The sequence below is a fragment of the Dermacentor albipictus genome, chromosome 2 (assembly GCF_038994185.2).
Source record: "Dermacentor albipictus isolate Rhodes 1998 colony chromosome 2, USDA_Dalb.pri_finalv2, whole genome shotgun sequence".
Lineage (NCBI taxonomy): Eukaryota > Metazoa > Arthropoda > Arachnida > Ixodida > Ixodidae > Dermacentor > Dermacentor albipictus.
Window position 1 is genome coordinate 118,994,955 of NC_091822.1, and position 18,188 is coordinate 119,013,142.

The 18,188-nt window shown below is 43.9% G+C and overlaps 1 protein-coding gene across 1 annotated transcript in view; it reads left to right on the forward strand.

The window, feature by feature from the left end:
• The window catches only part of LOC135918894 (myb-binding protein 1A-like protein), a 68,468-nt gene that overhangs the window by 47,565 nt on the left and 2,715 nt on the right, over positions 1 to 18,188 (forward strand). The window contains exons 21-29 of the mRNA XM_065452578.2: positions 423 to 594; positions 1,883 to 1,955; positions 2,248 to 2,297; positions 2,859 to 2,891; positions 4,464 to 4,537; positions 5,597 to 5,645; positions 5,991 to 6,107; positions 6,740 to 6,805; positions 9,056 to 9,163. Of these exons, the coding sequence (XP_065308650.1) occupies positions 423 to 594; positions 1,883 to 1,955; positions 2,248 to 2,297; positions 2,859 to 2,891; positions 4,464 to 4,537; positions 5,597 to 5,645; positions 5,991 to 6,107; positions 6,740 to 6,805; positions 9,056 to 9,163 (742 nt within the window). The remainder of the gene's footprint in view (positions 1 to 422; positions 595 to 1,882; positions 1,956 to 2,247; positions 2,298 to 2,858; positions 2,892 to 4,463; positions 4,538 to 5,596; positions 5,646 to 5,990; positions 6,108 to 6,739; positions 6,806 to 9,055; positions 9,164 to 18,188) is intronic.

Below are 18,188 nucleotides of genomic sequence, written 5' to 3' on the forward strand. Positions count from 1 at the left end.
CATTTGACATGAACTTGCTTCCGCAAGTTGTTGTAACATATGCAGTTACAACTACAACCTTTTTCATGAAGCGAATGCTTGCATTTTGACTTACACAGCAGTTTGTATCCTACCTGTAAGCGCACTGTGGGGCAACTTACAAGTGTGGGCTAAATGGTGCTTCATTGACTCAGTGTAGCACACTAATTGAACAAGGGACAGGAGGATGAACAAGGGCAAATGCTTTTGTGTTCGTCACCTGTTGTTTGTTCACTTTGTGCATTGCACTAAGTTAATGCCATGATGTGCCGTAGAGCAAGCATCTGTGCTAATGCAGCCAGCGAATTAGCAGAATGACTGTGTTTCTCTGTGAGCAGCTGTCATAGCAACTGTGCTTTGACCTTTCAGTGGAGCTGTCTGTGCAGTTATGATGGTGTGTGCAGGTGCCTGAACCTCCTGAATGGCTACATCAAGAGTGGTGTAGCCCTCCTGCATCACCTTGTGAGGATAGCAGGAACCCTGGTGAAGGCATCGTCCTCGAGTGCACTGAGAGGCAGCCATGAGACCCTCAACGTCATCTCTGACACTTTGCACATAATTAGTGGCACGCGAAAGGTGAAACAGAGGCTCATCATTTCTTCACCCTGTCCTCATTCTTGAGCGTGTGCCTGTGTGTGTGTGTGTGTGCGCGCGTGTGTGTGTGTGTATATATATATATATATATATATATATATATATATATATATATATACTTTAAGCCTATGCTTGACTTTATATAAACGGTGCCTGGTGTGAACACGCCTAAGACGCTCATTGCATTTTCTTTAGTGCGGTCATGACAGCAGCAGAATACTTTAACAATTAGTGTTTACTCACCGTGGTAGCTCAGTAGCTGTGTTCTTGTGCTGCTTGACACATGTTTATAGTTCAGGTTTCTGGTTGCGGGCGGCCACTTTCTAGTGGGGGGCAAAATTCAAACCTGCCCATGTGCCGTACTTTGGGTGCACATTAAAGAACCCCAGATGGTAAAGATCAATGCGGAGCCATCCAATATGGCATCCCTCATAACCCTTTAGGGCTTTAAACCTGACAGTTTAATTTTATTTAGCGTATTGCCGGCATCTACTGCTTCCTGAAGATGTCCTTCCTGTTATGGTCTCCGATTGAGTATTCGTAAATAAATTAGTACATTTAATTTAGCGCTTGGGTGGGTGTGCACAATATTGTAGGCCATGAATGAGCTCAGTTTGTTGATGCAATTGCGATTGGCATATTTATTGAAGGAGACCTTTCTTAAAACCTCGACTGCTGTATAGCATGACCAAACAAAAGGTGCAAGTGGGTACACTTTGGGTATGATGGTGATCCTCCAGTGGCTCATGGCTTGTCTATATGTTTATTGTGCTGATGGCTGTGACCATATTGAGCAAAATTTTATATAGCTTCTGTTACTTTTATGCATATGCCATATAGCTGTTGCAGCGCATGACAGGTCACTTGTATGCTTCCTCCCACCTTGTAAAAATGCTTGCCATGACCCACTAATGGCTTATGATGTAGAGAGTGTCTTAAATATCATTCGAATTGTTCGCTTTTCCCAGTGAGAAACATTGCTACAGAGACGTGCAAATAATATTGGAAATAGACTTCATATTTCAAATCCTTCAAGGCCAACTTGAATATAGACGGGCCCAAGTGTGTACACAAGCTTTTTATTTAAGGCACTGTAAAGCAAAGGACAAAAATGTGCTTTGTGTACATATGCAGATGTTTACAGATAGTAAAACATAGTTGAATGTTTCTGTAAGATGTATTTCGGTAATTAAAAGCAGACCTCAACAACCATGTGAAGTAAGAATCGGCATAGGTTCTCATTTGGCTCCTTTGTTGTGTGTGTGTGCAGTTTGGCAGCATTTTGGATGTCCGCAGTGATGTCGAGTCTCTCACGTCCACCGTGATGGAGCAAGTGACTCTGGGTAAGCAGCACAGCTGTTCATCATTTGCATGCCTCGTAAAGGCCCTCTTGACAAAAATGCCAAGTCAACTTTTGTGCTATTGTTTGTTAGTGAATTATGCTATAGACAGTGGAAGCCATTGGCCATTTGGTGCGCCGACTTTGCTCCAAATGTGAGGTGGGCAGGTCACTTGTCTTTCATTGTCACTTGTCTTTCATTCACTTGTCTCTGCTTTGGCATATACCACATGTTATGTATGCTGAATGTCTCTTTGCTTTCCCATTTAATCACCCTTTCTTTGTCCTTTTTATAGTGTCACACGTCGGGATGAAGAACGCATTGAGCGCCTTGTGTGCATTCCTGGTAAGTGTGAGAGATCAGTCAGCTAGAGAGACATGCACCTCTTCATTGCGTAATGACAAAATTGACAATGATGTACTAGGGGCACCCATGGTGTAAGTTACAATACATTTTTTTTTTGAGGCAGAGAACATTAGACACAAAAAAAGATGTTTTGTTATCAGCTATCATCTTTAAAGGCCAATTATAATTCTTTTCATGGAAAGTTTAGTTTCACAACATGCTGTGCTTCTGGCAGAAGGGACATCCTGGTTTCAGTCACTGGACGCAGATTAGCATGAAACCACAATACAAGACTTAGCTGTGCTACGAAAAATTCCTAAGAATGGTTAGTTAGTTGGAATAGAATAGTCCACGCATCACTTTGTCTGGCGACATTAAGATTGTGTCTTTCTTTCAAATGTTGGTACCTGATTTAAAAATAATTCGGTACTTACTTTGTGGATGCTCTATTACAACCAATAAGTAATTGTGTAATAACATGCATCACATCATAACGCAGCGAACATAGTGTGCATGATGTTTTATGTGCACTGATTCTGCAAGCTTTTTCTTTCCTAACAGGTTCGCTGCCACAAAAAAATTTGCAGTGAATTGGTATGTACAAACACATTTCTTTCAACTTTGATGAATTAGGAATGGTTTGCAACACATCGTAGAACTTTACTATGGAACCTATAGATTGAATGTCAGTGCGCTACAGATAAAAATATGCAACAGTTTGAAAGTTGTTGGTTGAGCATGGTTACTGCAAAGATCATAATTTCAGGAATGATTCTCTGAACCAAGTTAGAGTGTGAGCTTTTGGTGGCACTGCAGAAAGCATAGTTGGCCCTCTTGAAGTCGGTGCATTTGGTTGATGACCAGGACTAATAGGTTCACTGAAAAAGGTGATTGTGGAGGAACCTTGACTTATGTGAGCACACGAGAACTACGTGGCTACTCCTGTAAAGGCACAAACGTAGTTACTGTCACTGATCGCTCAAGAACCACAACGGCAAGTTTTTTCCTCAAAGGGGACATGTCCGCTTGCCGAATCACTTTGTCTGCTGTCCCCTTCTTCTTTCTTATCCTTGCCCTGCTAGGGGAGACTTTTGTGCATCAGGCACGAGTGACAGGTCTGTGAAGGGATCGGTCACTTCATTCAGCCTTTCCTGGCATACTTCGACAACTTGGCAGTGACGCGCACCTACACATAAAAAGAGAAGGGAGTGGAGGATGTTGGCAAAAAGACACTTTTTGTACAAGGCCAGTGAAATTCTGCTCCTAATTCTCTCTTCGAATGAAACGTTTGTGCACTGGGCTGTCTTCTTCACTCCCCACACTTGGAGATCTTGGCTGATCGTGTGTGTGTGGTGCACGACCAACGTGACCACGGCATGCTAATTTTTGCCGAACAGCTAGGGATCCTTGCCTTCCTGCCAATTAAGTTTGTAAGGGACCTATTTCTTGCAAGTGAAGAAGACTAAATAGCCAGGCACATCACATTTTTTTTAGGAGGAGAAGCCTCTCCTGCATTCCTGACTTGCCACTGACTATAGTGAAGTTGCATTTTCTTTATTATTATTGGACATACGAATAAAACCACTAGTTGATAGTCAGTGCCCGTATCGTCATCCTCTTGTAGTCCTGTTGTCTGTGCTGTTTTTTCAGTATGTCGATGTTCAACCAAATAGCCAAAATTAGCACTCTTGTAATTATGGGACTTCAAGTTTGTGTCTGAAATGCTCGTATAGTATTACATGCTTGTACGCTCTCCTAACGTCATGTCCAGTGAGCCCTCAAGTATCAGTAAATGAAAGAAAATGAAATATGCAAAACAATGTCTGTTGCATGTTGGAAGCAGTCCTTTCTTTCTTATGCTGTGGCTGTCTGGAGCTTAGAGCTAACAACGTGCTTTTTGCCCTGTCTGGGTGTTTGCACACTGGATAGCAAGCACTTATGCTTGGTTATGCTTACTGGCATCTGCAGGCAATTTTTTGGCAATTAAATGACTTTGTAGATTCCCACAGGTACAACATATTAGCCATGCATGGAATTGAGCTTTATTGAAAGAAAGTAATTTTCATGTCTTGTGATGCCTCTTTGTTACAATGAATTTGCTACATAACAGTTTTGAAGAAATCACTTATTGAACAGCTATGACAGAATACTTAATTTACTTTCTAGGCTGTCAAGAAGGTCGACAAGCATTGGTACATGCCACTATACATGAAGACGCTCGACTCCTACTTGGACGAAAAGTAAGCTGTTTGTTGCATAATATGAGTTCTCTTAAAGGGACCCTTAAACGATTTTGAAGATTTTCTACTGACGTACTGAGTCGTTAGGATAGGTCCTTCTGATCATTAAGTGACACATTTAAGTGCTCCAAGTATAGTGCGTAACTTATTATAAGGTTTTGCAAATGTGCATCTCTACTGATCGCAGCGGTGCTGCTTCGCTGAGTTCTCAGCTGCCCCGTTACAATTTACGTAGTTCGCGCAGTTGACATTAGTTGGGCGAGCGAGGGAGGGAGATAGAGAGAGAGAGTGATTGGTTGACAGAGAAGAAGGGCTGCTGACTGCACTGTAACTACCTAGCACACTGCTGGCACCTGGACATTGGTCAGCAGCGTGGGGAATGAAAAGGGACGTAATAATGACAGAGGTATGAGGGAGACACTCGTTAAAGCTGGCACACTCATTCTGATGAATGATGTCACCAGTCCGCATGTTTACACCTTAACTGTGGTTGTAAGCATGAGGTGCGTTATCTTGGGTAGGTCAGGTGAGCTGTGTGGAGAAGTTCGCTTTTGGGTTCGCTATGTTATCTATTGGCCAATGGAATATATATGACTCTTTTCAGTTTAGGACATGTTGCATTTGCCAGCTGACATAACCATTTTTTACATAGGATCTTGCAGCCAATTCAGATGCGGCTGGCCTCCAGAGTTCTTTTGCAGTACTCGAAGCTCAATACTATGTATGAATGCTCTATATCATTGTACATCCACAATTGCCTTGGTTGCTTTTACATTGAACTTATTCAGCATATGGCAGAGTATCTGCACCCACCTTCGATACATTAGGGTTTGAATGTACTGCAATGACTTTATGGTTGCACCATAGATACAGATTCCACTTTGATATTTCGCTAATAAATGGGACAGGATGAACCATGCACCTTAAAACAGTGTTGCTTATGATGCAACTGCAGTTCTTTAAATGTTGTTAGGCTCTTTCTTCATGCCAGCAAACAAAACACCTGTTTCTGTTGGCTGCATTGACTCAAGATGTAATGCATTGTTTGTTCTTTTGCAGCTCTCACATCAGCCCACAGCTTTTTGTGAAGCTTATGGAGGCATTTCCTGTAAGTACCATTTACATTTCTACTTGTTGGCACTGGCAAATATATAAAGATGCAGCCCAGATAATAAAGAACAATGGCACTTTTAGTTTTCGGTAAAATTGGTGTGATGCAGAATTGTTTGTGTCAATTACTTTCAATTGAAGCAGCTTCTTCTTTTTGTTGTTTTCCTGTGTTCGTTGTTCTGTGTCAATATTATTTTAGCTCACCGATTATTGTGGTAATTAATGGAAGTGCAACTAAATTTCTGTATTGTTCTTTTCTTCAATAAGTGGTGAATTACTGCTCTGAGTAAAGGACTATAGGACTTGAGACCAGTGCTGAATGTTGCCATGTTTGTTTCCTTAGGAGCACTGTCATGACTTTATTGAGCACCTCGTGCCACGTGCAACGGACTGTGCTGAACGCAACTACAAGAGGCTGCACATTCTTGGACTCCTTGTTGCAGCTCTACGAATTGTGCAGGTAACCTGAAATATGACCCTGAAGATATTGTGTTTGAACAGCAAAATACTACTGTGCACGCAAATAACAAGAGGGGAGGGGTTCGATGTGGGAGAAAAATTATTGTTATTAGTTATCAGTAATTATACACACATTGATTATTATGTGAGCTAGCAATGTGTATTGCAGCCATATCTGCTACATTGACGTGCAAGATGCACCTGCTGAGGCAGCTGCCTTCATTCACTGAGGCCGTGTGACTGCTTTTCAGTACAGTGGATTGGATCTAAGGTCCTTATACAAGGTTTCTTGCAGTATATGGTTCAAGCTTTATGCCATTGCCCCCAATCCTTCTTTCGGTCAGTCCAGTACATCCTGCCATCGAGAGGCTCACATTTTTGCAAATCTTAGTCAAATGACGGCTGAACTCGGCAAAAAAATTTAGCATTAAGCTCGGAGCATGGCGTCGCTTACAAATATGTGTGCCTTCTTGCACTGATAGCAATTCTGTTAGAAAAGAAAAAGAGTGTGTGTTGGCAAGCAAGGAGAGGGTGGGAAGGGGCTTGTGTTATGTTCGTACAAATATGGCAGCTGCTTCAGCTGGTCATCAGTGCTGTATATTCATAAGAATGTTCTCACTCTTGTTTCTCAAGGTGGATGCCAGCTCTAAAGAGAAGTTGACTCCAGCACTGGAAGCGCTGAGTGAACTCTCAATAAAGGTAAGTTGTGCTTGATAGAATAGCATTTGTGGCAACAGAGGCCAGGCCAGTAATTACATGTAGGAAATTTCTGACTTAATATGACAGTCTTCAGTGCCACTGTAGAAATATCTATTGTTTTGGGAATAGTCCGTGTCTAAAAGGCACAACTGTCATGCCCCGAGCAAGCATGCATGAACAATGTGACTTACCACCTCACCGCCACACGGGCATCTGCCAGCGTTTTTTGTAAAGCCTCTATCTTCCTCACTTCATGCTCACCCATCGGCAAAGAGGAAATAGACACATCACTTTTGGATGTCTGCTAGAGGCATGACAGTTCCGCTCTTCTACATTCTAGTAAATACTTTTCTGGCATTCCAGTATTCATATCTACAGAAATTAGCTGCATCGGCTTTTTACAAATCTGTAGGCGGTTATGAACTCTTTTAATAACTTCATCTCATAATAAGAGAGATGGTTTCACTGCCTTTGTCAAAGTGTTCATTAGTATTTCATGATTACTTGTCTAATAGGTGCACTGAGTCATAAAATATGTGCATGGGAACCACTTAATCATCCGTATTCTCTGTTTGAAGAAATCTTTAATACATTTATTCTAGTGCAAATTGCACTTCTTTTCCTTTGAGTGTATATGGTGCCTGCTTGGTATGCTTGAGATTTTAGTTGGTTCATGAAACCTTAACATTGAGCAGGGAGAGAGCGACAGGGCTCATACGGTGTTTTGTTAAACCATGATAGTAGCCATTCCAATATTAGCTAAAACTTCATTCATATGCTCATATGAGGAAAGGAAAGGTTTAAACGTATAACTCATTTTTAAGGCATTTGAATTAATGTATCACCATAATGCCTTTCAGGCACTTAACATAGTTGTGCAATTGGAGATTGCAGGGAGAGGCCTTCATCCTGCATTGGACGTAAAATAGGTTGACGATGATGCTTATGATGTAAGCAAAAGCAGTACAAAAAAAAAAGCAATAGTACCATCTCTGTGTGTCTGTTTCTTTCGACATCCTCACTCAGCCGCACTTACACATTTTATCATGGATTCTAACCAACTGTACAATAACCAGTACAACCGTTCTAACCAGTACAATAAGCTTGGAATGGATGCAAGCTTGGCTTCTAGCAAAAATGTCATTTCTAACGGTGGCAATGAGTGGTGGAGTGACAATTATTTTTTCGGGGGGAGAGGGGGGGGGCGCACTCACTTTACCTGGTACGGTGAGGTGGAGGGTTAGGGGGAGCTGGGCAAGCCACATACTGACACAGAAATTTCGTGGGGCAGGGAGCATGTGTCCAGTGCACCACCTCCAGGCTACGCTGAAAATAGCAATAGTGATGTTTCTGCCAGTGGCTGCTTATCATGCATGGCAATCTAAGGTGCAGGGACAACAAACCTGTGTTACTTTAGCACTGACTGCATCATGAGGAGCCAACAAACAAAGACCAAGGAAAACATAGGGGAAGTTAACTTACTAATTGAATTAAAGAAATGATAAATGAATGGAAATGAAAGTAGATGAAAAAACAACTTGCTGCAGGTGGGCAACGATCCCACGTCGTCGCATTACGCGTGAGAAGCATCGCACGCGTAATGCAACGACGTGGGATCATTTCCCACTTGCGGCAAGTTGTTTTTTCATCTACTTTCATTTGCATTCATTTATCATTTCTTTAATTCAATTAGTAAGTACAAGTAACTTCCCCTATGTTTTCCTTGGTGTCTTTGTTTGTAGGCTTGTCATGATATGATTAATAAATATCGAGCCCCTCGGTTAACCCCCTTTCTTCTCGTTTTAGCACCAACTGGTAATGTTAACTGTTACCTTGTAGTGTGAATGGCTGTGGTTGCACGTATGAGCTCTGCGTCTTTCTATTTCCTTATCTTTCTACCTCTCCCCAACCTTCCTCTTGTGGAGTCGCAAGCTGGATTTTTTGTTTTGGTTAAACTCCCTGCCTTTCTTCTTTAATCTTGTTCTATGGCAGAAGCACAACTTCTGCCGTCGGTTTTGCATTTTTAAACACAGAAATAGCTGCAGCCCGTATTACCTAATTTCAGCATCAGATATTTCATGCCTTTCCTTTCATTACCTTCTGAGAAAAATATACAATTGTAGTTTTACTTTCCCAAAATTCCGTTCTTCTATTGCATGGTTGTGTCCTTTGCATAGCGCTCTTAATGATAAGATTCAAGCCTCTTAATTGGTCTTTCATGTTATGCTTCGATGACCTGGTCGAGTGCAGCTCATGACCGAAATGGCAGAGAAGAGCGACCCCAAACAACACCTGCTGGTCGAAGTGTGTGACCTGTTGCTGTTGGTTGCCAAGCAGTGTGCCAACATCGGCATGGAGGTGAGACAACCATCTTGTCTTCAAAGAATCCTTCTTGTGTGCACTTTCGTAGTCTCTGCTCGTCTCAGTGGCATGATAAATAATTATTGTTCTAAAAGGATAGTAGACACTTCACATTGTGTGCAAGTAAGTTATTAGGGTACTTATGTCTTGGCGGAATACAGTGTCCACTCCTGCCCACTTTGGGATGGATCCTTGAATCTGGCATACCACAATACTCCTTGCTGCCTTCTCACCTACCACACCTAACGTGGAACAGCTCAAAGTTGAACTTACTGAACCATCTTGTGGACCAGCATTTCTCCATTTGGCCAACTATGGTGACTTAGATGATAGTGGGAACAAGTGGCAGACATGGTAAAATGGCCCCAAGCCACATTCACCTGGAAAACCACTTTTCACCTGCCCATTGTACCCAAGATGCAACCGACGAAAAGGTGCTGCTGGAAGGTGGAGACAAATTCATCACCAATGGGCAAACAGGGGAAGCTTCAGCCTAGAGCCAACATTTCAACAAGGGAACATTTTTTTCTCTCCTGAAGCTTGCCCTTTGGCATAGATGTTGAATTAAAGGGACACTAAGGGCAAATACTAAGTCGACGGGGACTGTCAAAATGCCATTCCATAAACCTCACAGTAATTGTTTTGTGGCAAGAAAAGTCTTACTGTAAGAGAAAATCGCATATAAATCAATTCAAATCGCTCAGCCCCAAGCAAGAAAGCGGTGACACTGCATACACCATCACTGCCCTTCACTGCCGTTGGTGAGTAAAATGGCGCCCAACAGACAGCGCAAAATGCAAACACATGGCCATGGAGAAACCGAGCCAAGACAGAGCATTGGATTTGCTGCTGCAGCTACTTTCGGTCAAGTGGCATGGACTTTCAGTTTGTGTAACTTTTGTGCGCTAGTAGAGCTAGCGCAGATATGCGATAACATAGGTAACTGCTGAAACGCAAGAGCACAGGCAGTGTAAAGTCAAGCGGAAACGAAACCTTTCGTCCGCCCGCGTCGTCATCAAGGTTAACGTCAATTATTTGTTCTATCTAAACATTGAATAGAACTAGACAAGTATCATTTTCTTTTGTCTTATAATACAAAGCAATGATCTTGTTTATTACGAGAAATATAGTACTAGGTACAGAATTAACAATGGGGAGTACCTAGGTCATTGAGCTAGTACTTGAATGTCCCAGGCGAGTCGTAAATTGTGTCCTGCATTTACCTCAATTTCTCGATTACTAAACCTTTGTTCGTGACAATATTGATGCCTTAGACGTTCTCGAGCATTAATCTATTATGTTAGCCTTACATAATATTTGCCTTTAGTGTCCCTTTAAATAACAGCGTGGGCAGTAATGGCTTACCGTCCATGAGCCCATGCCTATAACTGTCTGTCTGATGTACTTGTAGCTTGGCTTGGCAGCTCTTAGTATCCTTTCCCGAGTATTCCTCATTTCTGAGCATAGCCACAACAGGTGGTGAATATTCACTGTAGAAGCTGGTGTAGCATAGTTTAGGGTGACACGCCCCTTGTCAAGTCCCCTTGTTGATACAGCTTCAGGCTAAGGTTTGCCTTTTTTGCCTGCTGGTAATCTTTCCCAAGTAGAGTAGAAGGGTTGTACTATTTGAAATGTATGGTGGAATACTTAATTATTCTTGTCCGCAGAGGAATGTTTCATAACAATACTATTTGAGCGAGCTCATTTCCTTCTGCCTCACGGTAGAGTCAGCGCTTGGAAAATGCATAAATGCTGAAGGATGTCAAGTGATATCCCTTGCAGATAAATAACATAAAATCAAGCCAACCTATTCTGGAAACGCAAAAATTTGACCCCCGCTCAACACCAAATCCTTAAAGAACTTGCGAAAAGGAATGATATTGTAATAAAACCAGCAGACAAAGGCTGCAGTATCGTAATCTGGCCTATAGGAAAGTACATGAGGCCTCTAAACAAGTGAGCAACCACACCCATTACAGAAAACTCGACTCTAACCCAACTTCAGATTACAGCAATATTGTGATACTAAACACAATAACAGAGCTTTTGTTCAGGGAACTAATCACGCAATCTGAATATTGCTTCATGATGCCCAAGAACAAAAAAGCAGGGCGCTTTTGTCTTCTTCCTAAAATACATCAAGTTCTGGTCAGAGAAATATTTACAGCAGAAATCCCAGGTCGGTCTATCGTGTCTGATAACAACACACGTACTGAGTCACTATCTTAATTCTTAAATCACCACCTGCCAAACATCCCCACCACCCTCCCATCTTTCGTTCAAGACTGTGGGGTCTGATATGAGATTCTCACACCGTACTCTTGGGACAAAGGAACGACAACACAGTAGTGCAAACAATCACAAGGGCATTTATTGCACCTTTCATACATCAATGCCTGCTAGCCGAATTGCTATCCACAAAACATGCCGATGGGCGCGCGACAAATCTAGAAGTCCGACTCACCGCGTCCTCGCGAGCGAATATGTTCGCTCCATGCTGGATCCCAACGCCTGGTCGTTCGCGTGTATAGTCACGCGAATCGTGGCGCGTTCGAAGGCGGCCACGCGAGGCGGTCTCGCAGAAGCCTGGGTCGCCGCGCGCTCGCGGGAGACGTCCCCCCCGGCGCGCCGACCCGCCGGGAAAGAGGGGCGCTGCACGCGCGGCACGTCCGTGATGCTCGCTTCCCGAACCCAAAGAGAGCAAGCGCCTTCCTTTCGGCGCCCAAGTAACCTCGCGGCGTTAGCCGCGCCACACTCGCGCCATCTCTCGGACTGCGCCTGTACCATTCCGACCGCCGCATGTGCGGCGAAGCCGCACTACAGGAGACGCGCTATGCGGGAGAAACATCAGGGGAGGCGCGAGGGTCGCGCATCCCCACAAGACATGCCGCACTTCCTTCGAATTATCGATGGCATCAACGCCAACCAAATCCTTTCCGACCGCGCTATTCTAGTCACTTTGGATGTTTCTGCCTTTTACACCAACATTCCCATGAGTGAAGGAATTGAAGCCGTTTCTAGATCCCTCGCAATCAATCCCCACGCCCATGCTCCTGAAATTTACTTATCGCTCCTTAGGTTAGTTCTCATGCTCAACTATTTCGAATTCGATTCTATTCACTACCTGCAATCTTTCGGCACTAGCATGGGTATGCCATTCACTCCCACGTATGCAAACATTTTCATGGGACAGCTTGAAGCAGACCTGTTGAAATCCTACCCTTTAAAACCCCACACCCATCTTTGTTACGTTGACGACATATTTATAATATGGGAACACGGCACAAGCGCCTTAATTGACTTAATTAGCCATTTCAATTGCTTTCACCTGAGTATTAAATTTACTGCTCACCACTCTCCTGGTCAGATCAACTTCCTGGACACGACGGTCTACATAGAAAACGGAAAACTGAGAATGACACTTTACCGGAAGCCTACGGATAGCCAGCAATATTTAGACTCATCACCTGCGACATTGCAAGCAAGGAATTTTTGTCGGACAAGCGAAATGAATAAGAAAAATCTGCAGCGAAGAGCACGATTATATCCACCACCTAAATGATCTTAAAACAACGCTAGCAGAAAGGAATTGTCCCCAAGTTGCTGTCGATAGAGCTTATGATGCCGCGTCAAGATTGGAGAGACAGTCGGAATTGGCGAAGAAACAGCCCACACTAGAATCTTGCAGACCGCTGGCCTTTATAACGAAATATTTTAATGCACTCCCAAACATAAACAACATCCTACGAAAATACCACTCAATATTATCAAGTAACGAGCGTCTGAGAAAAGCGTTCCTGGATGTACCTAGGGTTACCCTATCACCGAAACAGGAACTTTAAAGGCATGTTAGGGCACGCGAGAGTCAGCCAACAGCATTCCCCCGTAATAAAAGCATGTTGTTGCCCCTGGTGCAAAACCTGCAGGCACCTTCAAAGTGACATTAAAATTAAAAGCACCACAAATAGTTATACACATGAAGTCAAATCTAGCTTCACTTGTACAAGTTCGTATGTGATGTAGCGTTCCTACTTAAAGGACACAGTAGACTTAAAACATTGCTGTGGAACTGGCGTCCATCTCGTCTACATTTATTTCTCACTTCTCTCTTCTCTTCCTCTGTCCCCCCGGTTCCCGCGCTTCTTCATCTTCTATTCGAAGGCTCATACCGCTTCACCCTTCCAGGTTTCTTTTGCTAACCCCTCCTGGGGTAATACTTGAAAACGTTTCCAATCGAAGCACATTCAACTGAGCCCCGTTCACCAATGTACCACACAGTCTTCAATATTCCTTTCTGAGTGGCTGTCTTTGTCACAGAGTAAGGACCATAAAATTTGGCACTGGATTCTCTTACTCCTTTCCTAACTAGGATGAGGTCGGTGACTTGAATGTCTGGGATAGCTGAGCAATGTCTCTTGTCAAAATTTTTTTTCATTCGTTTACGGTACCTCTCCTCCTGTGATTTTTGTTTCCTTTCCTCGACGATCTTGAGATTTTCTAACAGCCCCAGTTCAAGGTCCGCTTGAAGAATAGGGGTCTCTCCTGAAGAAGCGAACTGCGGGCTGCATCCCAAGCCACTGGTGTAGGAGCGATTGTGATGTCTTACAGCTGCTTCTAAAGAGCATTTCCATCCACCAGGGAAACTATCGTACATCCTGATGTATTGCTTCACATCTCGTATAGCACGCTCTGCAAGCCCATTCGCCGCGGGATGGTATGGTGCACAGAATTTGATTGATATATTGTGGTCTCGAGCCCATCGTGCTAATTTTTCACTCTTGAACGCTGGTCCGTTGTCACATACGATCTTCCTGGTTGTCCTAAACATATCCCGTTGGAGGAGGGCGATGACACTATTCGCATCTTCTTGTCCTGCCCGTGCCGCGACCATCCTGGTGCACTCATCTATGGCCAGAAGAAAAGCTTGCGTTTTTCGGACTCCTTCTCGTTTCTTATTTAGCTCGGCAAAATCCAGGTGTATAACTTCAAAAGGCACGTTCGAGTGGCAAGGTATTATCATGGCGTCTGTAGGCTGCTTGTATTTCACTTTGTTGACTTGACAAATGTGGCATGAACGAACGTATTGATTGACGTCTTCTTTCATGTGAGGCCACGTAAATCTCTTGACTAGCTTGTTGTAGGTGCGCCAAAATCCGTCGTGTCCTCCAGATTCTGGGCTATCGTGGTACAAATAAAGCACCTTGGGAACCAGCGTTGGCGGGACTTGATAGCGACCTGCCATAAAAATTAATTGTTCAGTGCCTTCCCACAATTTTACTTCATTGATTTCTTCCGATTGTTCTTTATTGGCCTGTATCATCAGTCGAGACAATGCATCTGCATCAGTCAAAAGGGGTCCAGGTCTGTGGGAGATGGTGAAATCAAACTGCTGCAAGTAGTTCACCCATCTGGCGATACGTCCCTTAGGTTGGGTCATATTCAAGAGATGAGTGAGTGCCTGGTGATCCGTGAACAAAGTAAACTTCGCACCTTCTAGGTACGTACGGAAGTACTGAATTGCTTTAAGGACAGCAAGAGCTTCCTTTTCAGTAGTGGTGTAGTTGATTTCAGGTGGCTTGAGGGTGTAGCTGTAGTAGCCTACTACATGTCGCTTTTCTCGGCCGGATGCTTCTGGACATTTCTGGTACAAGACTGCACCTGTTCCATAATGTGAGGCGTCGGTATTCAGTTCAAACGGTAAAGTGAAATCTGGTATGCGTAGAATAGGGTCAGCAGAGATTCTGTGCACCAGATCACGGTAGACTCTCTCACATTCCTCATCCCACTCAAATGGAACTTCTTTCTGCGTTAGGCGCGTGAGGCATCTTGTTTTTATAGCAAAGTCTTTTATGAAAGGTCTGAAATGTCCTGCTAATCCCAAAAACACACGCAATGAGTGGACGTCATACGGTTTAACCAGTTGGGATATTCTCTCGACGGACTCTTGTTTCGTGCTTTTGGTAGTCCCATCAAATACTCTTCCAAGAAACACAACTTTTCTTTGAAAGAATGCACTTTTCTTAAAATTAACCTTGAGTTGTGCCAAGCTCAAGGCATTTAATACCTGAGAAAGGTGTTCCTGATGTTCAGCCTCTGTTTTGGAGAAGACGATAATATCGTCTATGTACACGTTACAAAAGACACCCAGAAAAGGCTTCAGGACTTCGTTCATAATCTTCTGGAACCATGCTGGCGAGTTTTTCCAGCCGAAAGGAAGCCGGTTATACTTGTACAGATCAAAGGGCGTGATAAAAGCAGTGTACATTTTTGTTTCTTCGGTTAGCGGGATCTGCCAGAAACCTTTGCACAAGTCAATGCGTGAAAAAATCCGGCAACCACCTGTCTCATCTATAATCGTGTCCATCTTCGGCATGGGAAATGGTATAAGGTCTGTCTGGCGATTGAGAACCCTGTAATCTGTGCACAGTCGGAAAGTTCCATCTTCCTTCGGCGCAATAGTTATGGGAGAAGCGAAGGGTGACACCGAAGGCCGGATTATATCGGCGTCTAGCATCTCCTGCAATTCTTTCTTCAACCATATCTTACGTTCTCGTGACATGTTATAAGGTGATTTTCGGATGACGGTCTTGTCAGTTAGTTCGAAAGACACCTTGTGCGACTTCATCTCCTGTGGATAGCTTCCTACGCATACCAGTTCAGGGTAGGTCATTGCAATATCTTCCGCGCACTTGACAATTCGCAGGTTATCTTTTCTATCTTGCTGTGTCTCTTCCCTTGATAGTCCTTCCACTAAAACTGCATCGTCCCAATATATGTTGATTTTTAGTTTCTTTATGTCTGGTCTGGATAGCAGAAAGTCATACGTCACCCCCGTTATCACCAGTACGTCACTCTCTATTTCATGACCTTGGAACTCGATGTTTACTGAGGCCCACTGATTATGCATTGTCACTTTTCCATCGTACCCTTGCACCCGTAGTACTCTTCCACTATGCAGGTGACTTGAATCTACCAGCTTGGCATTTATTATAGACACAGAAGCACCGCTGTCAACCAAAGCCATCATATGTCTATTTCCCACTTTGACAGGAATGTGAAGTAAGCTAGAGCAAGTTAAATAAACAGTCTCAGTTGTGGTCATCGGGTCGGACTGATCACCCTTGTTTATTAGTTTTTTGTTGTCGGAGACTCTTGAGCGTCTGAAAGTATGGGGACAGGGTCGTTGTCGACGTTATTCACTCGACCTCTGGGAGCACGCCAACCCAAGCTCTCTGTACTGCCTGCAAGGCGGCTCGGTTCTCGCGGATTACGGCTTGACCAATCCGCGCCTGTCCGTCTGAAGCGACTGCTTGAGCCAGCGGTTATATTTTCGTCTGAAGTAGATGGTATGTCGTGAAGGCACTCCAAGAGCCCGTCTATAGTTTTAGGTGATCGTGCTTGCGCTAGCTTCAGGACTTCCGCGAGGAATCCGTGCATTATTAGAGCTACTATGGCAGAAGGAGGAAGCATAGGCTCAGCCAGCTTTAAAAGGCGGCGTTTTTCAAAGAAATACTTGATGGGGGAGCCCTGCTTGAATTTGAAATTGAGTGCGGCGTCCCATCTTTGCACTGGGTTGCTTCGGAATGTCTTCAAGAATTTTTCCTTCCACTGGTGCCAAGAGTTGCCAACATCTTCAATAATGTGCAGATCGTACCACTTACGTGCAACACCTCTTAAATAACTACGCATGTTGGTAATTTTCTCCTCATTAGAGTGCCATTTGTTCTTCCCAGCCGCATATTCATAGAATTCAAGCCAACTTTCTGGGCTTGAAGACTTGCTGTCAAAAGCATCGGGTTCGACAAATTTAGTCGCCGGCTTCTCAGCGTTTAGAGAGCTTATAAGTGACGTCACCAGTTGGTTTTGTTGCGCCATCTGTTCTTGTTGTAGCTGAAGAGCTTTCAAAACGAGGCTCACCTCTTCTGTCGAAGACCGTGATGCAGAGTCCTTTCGACGCATGGGTTCAAGAACTAATTCGTCGAAGATCGCCAGACGCAAGTTCACTTTCACCGCACCCTTCCGACGTAGTTCAGCAATGTCTATGGAAGCCTTCTCTAAAACCAGGTTCACGAGGTCTGCCGAGTTGAGTTCGCGAGGTAGTTCCACCGCTGGTTCGTCTTGAGCTTGGTATCTCGAAAAGATGATCTTCTCTGCGGAGGTCTCCTCGAGGAAAAATGTCACCCACATGTTGGAGTCAGTTGTCGGCTGCGCCAAAATATTGTAGCGTTCCTACTTAAAGGACACAGTAGACTTAAAACATTGCTGTGGAACTGGCGTCCATCTCGTCTACATTTATTTCTCACTTCTCTCTTCTCTTCCTCTGTCCCCACGGTTCCCGCGCTTCTTCATCTTCTATTCGAAGGCTCATACCGCTTCATGTGATTTATATGCTTGAATGTTCCTTCTGTAAGAAACAATATATCGGTGAAAAAGGACAATCAACGAACGTCAGATTAACCAGACATCACGCGGACACAGCTAGAAAGCTTCCCAAAGCCATCGCCGAGAATTTCAACCAACCAGGTCATAACTTTGATGAACTTAAACGCTACATCTTACAGTCAAATTTCCGTTCTGAACAAGCAAGAAAATACAGATAATCATACCTTATCCATAAGTTCAAGACATTGCAACCAATAGGCATAATCGTTTCAAAGGGAGCTTTAGAATCTATTCGCTATGCTAAATTTCAAGCTATAGGCAACAACACTTAGTTTGGGTTCTTGGCGTATCCCCCCAACCCCTTTTTTTTCAGCCGAGGTGTCAGACACCGTTGACACGCGTGCGTTGACACGTGGTTGACAGACAGGGTTTGGGGGGAGGAGGGGGGGGTGGCCCTGGCCTTGGCCTTGTGCACAGCATTCCTTTATTCTCAATTCGACACACTAACACACCTTCCCTTGTTGCCGCACCCAACCGCCTTACACCCTCTCCCCTTTAGAAGAACCCCGCCTATATATACTGTGGCGAGGAAAGCATACGTCGCCTTGAAGAAGAAAAGTCCACTTGTCGAAACGTTGGC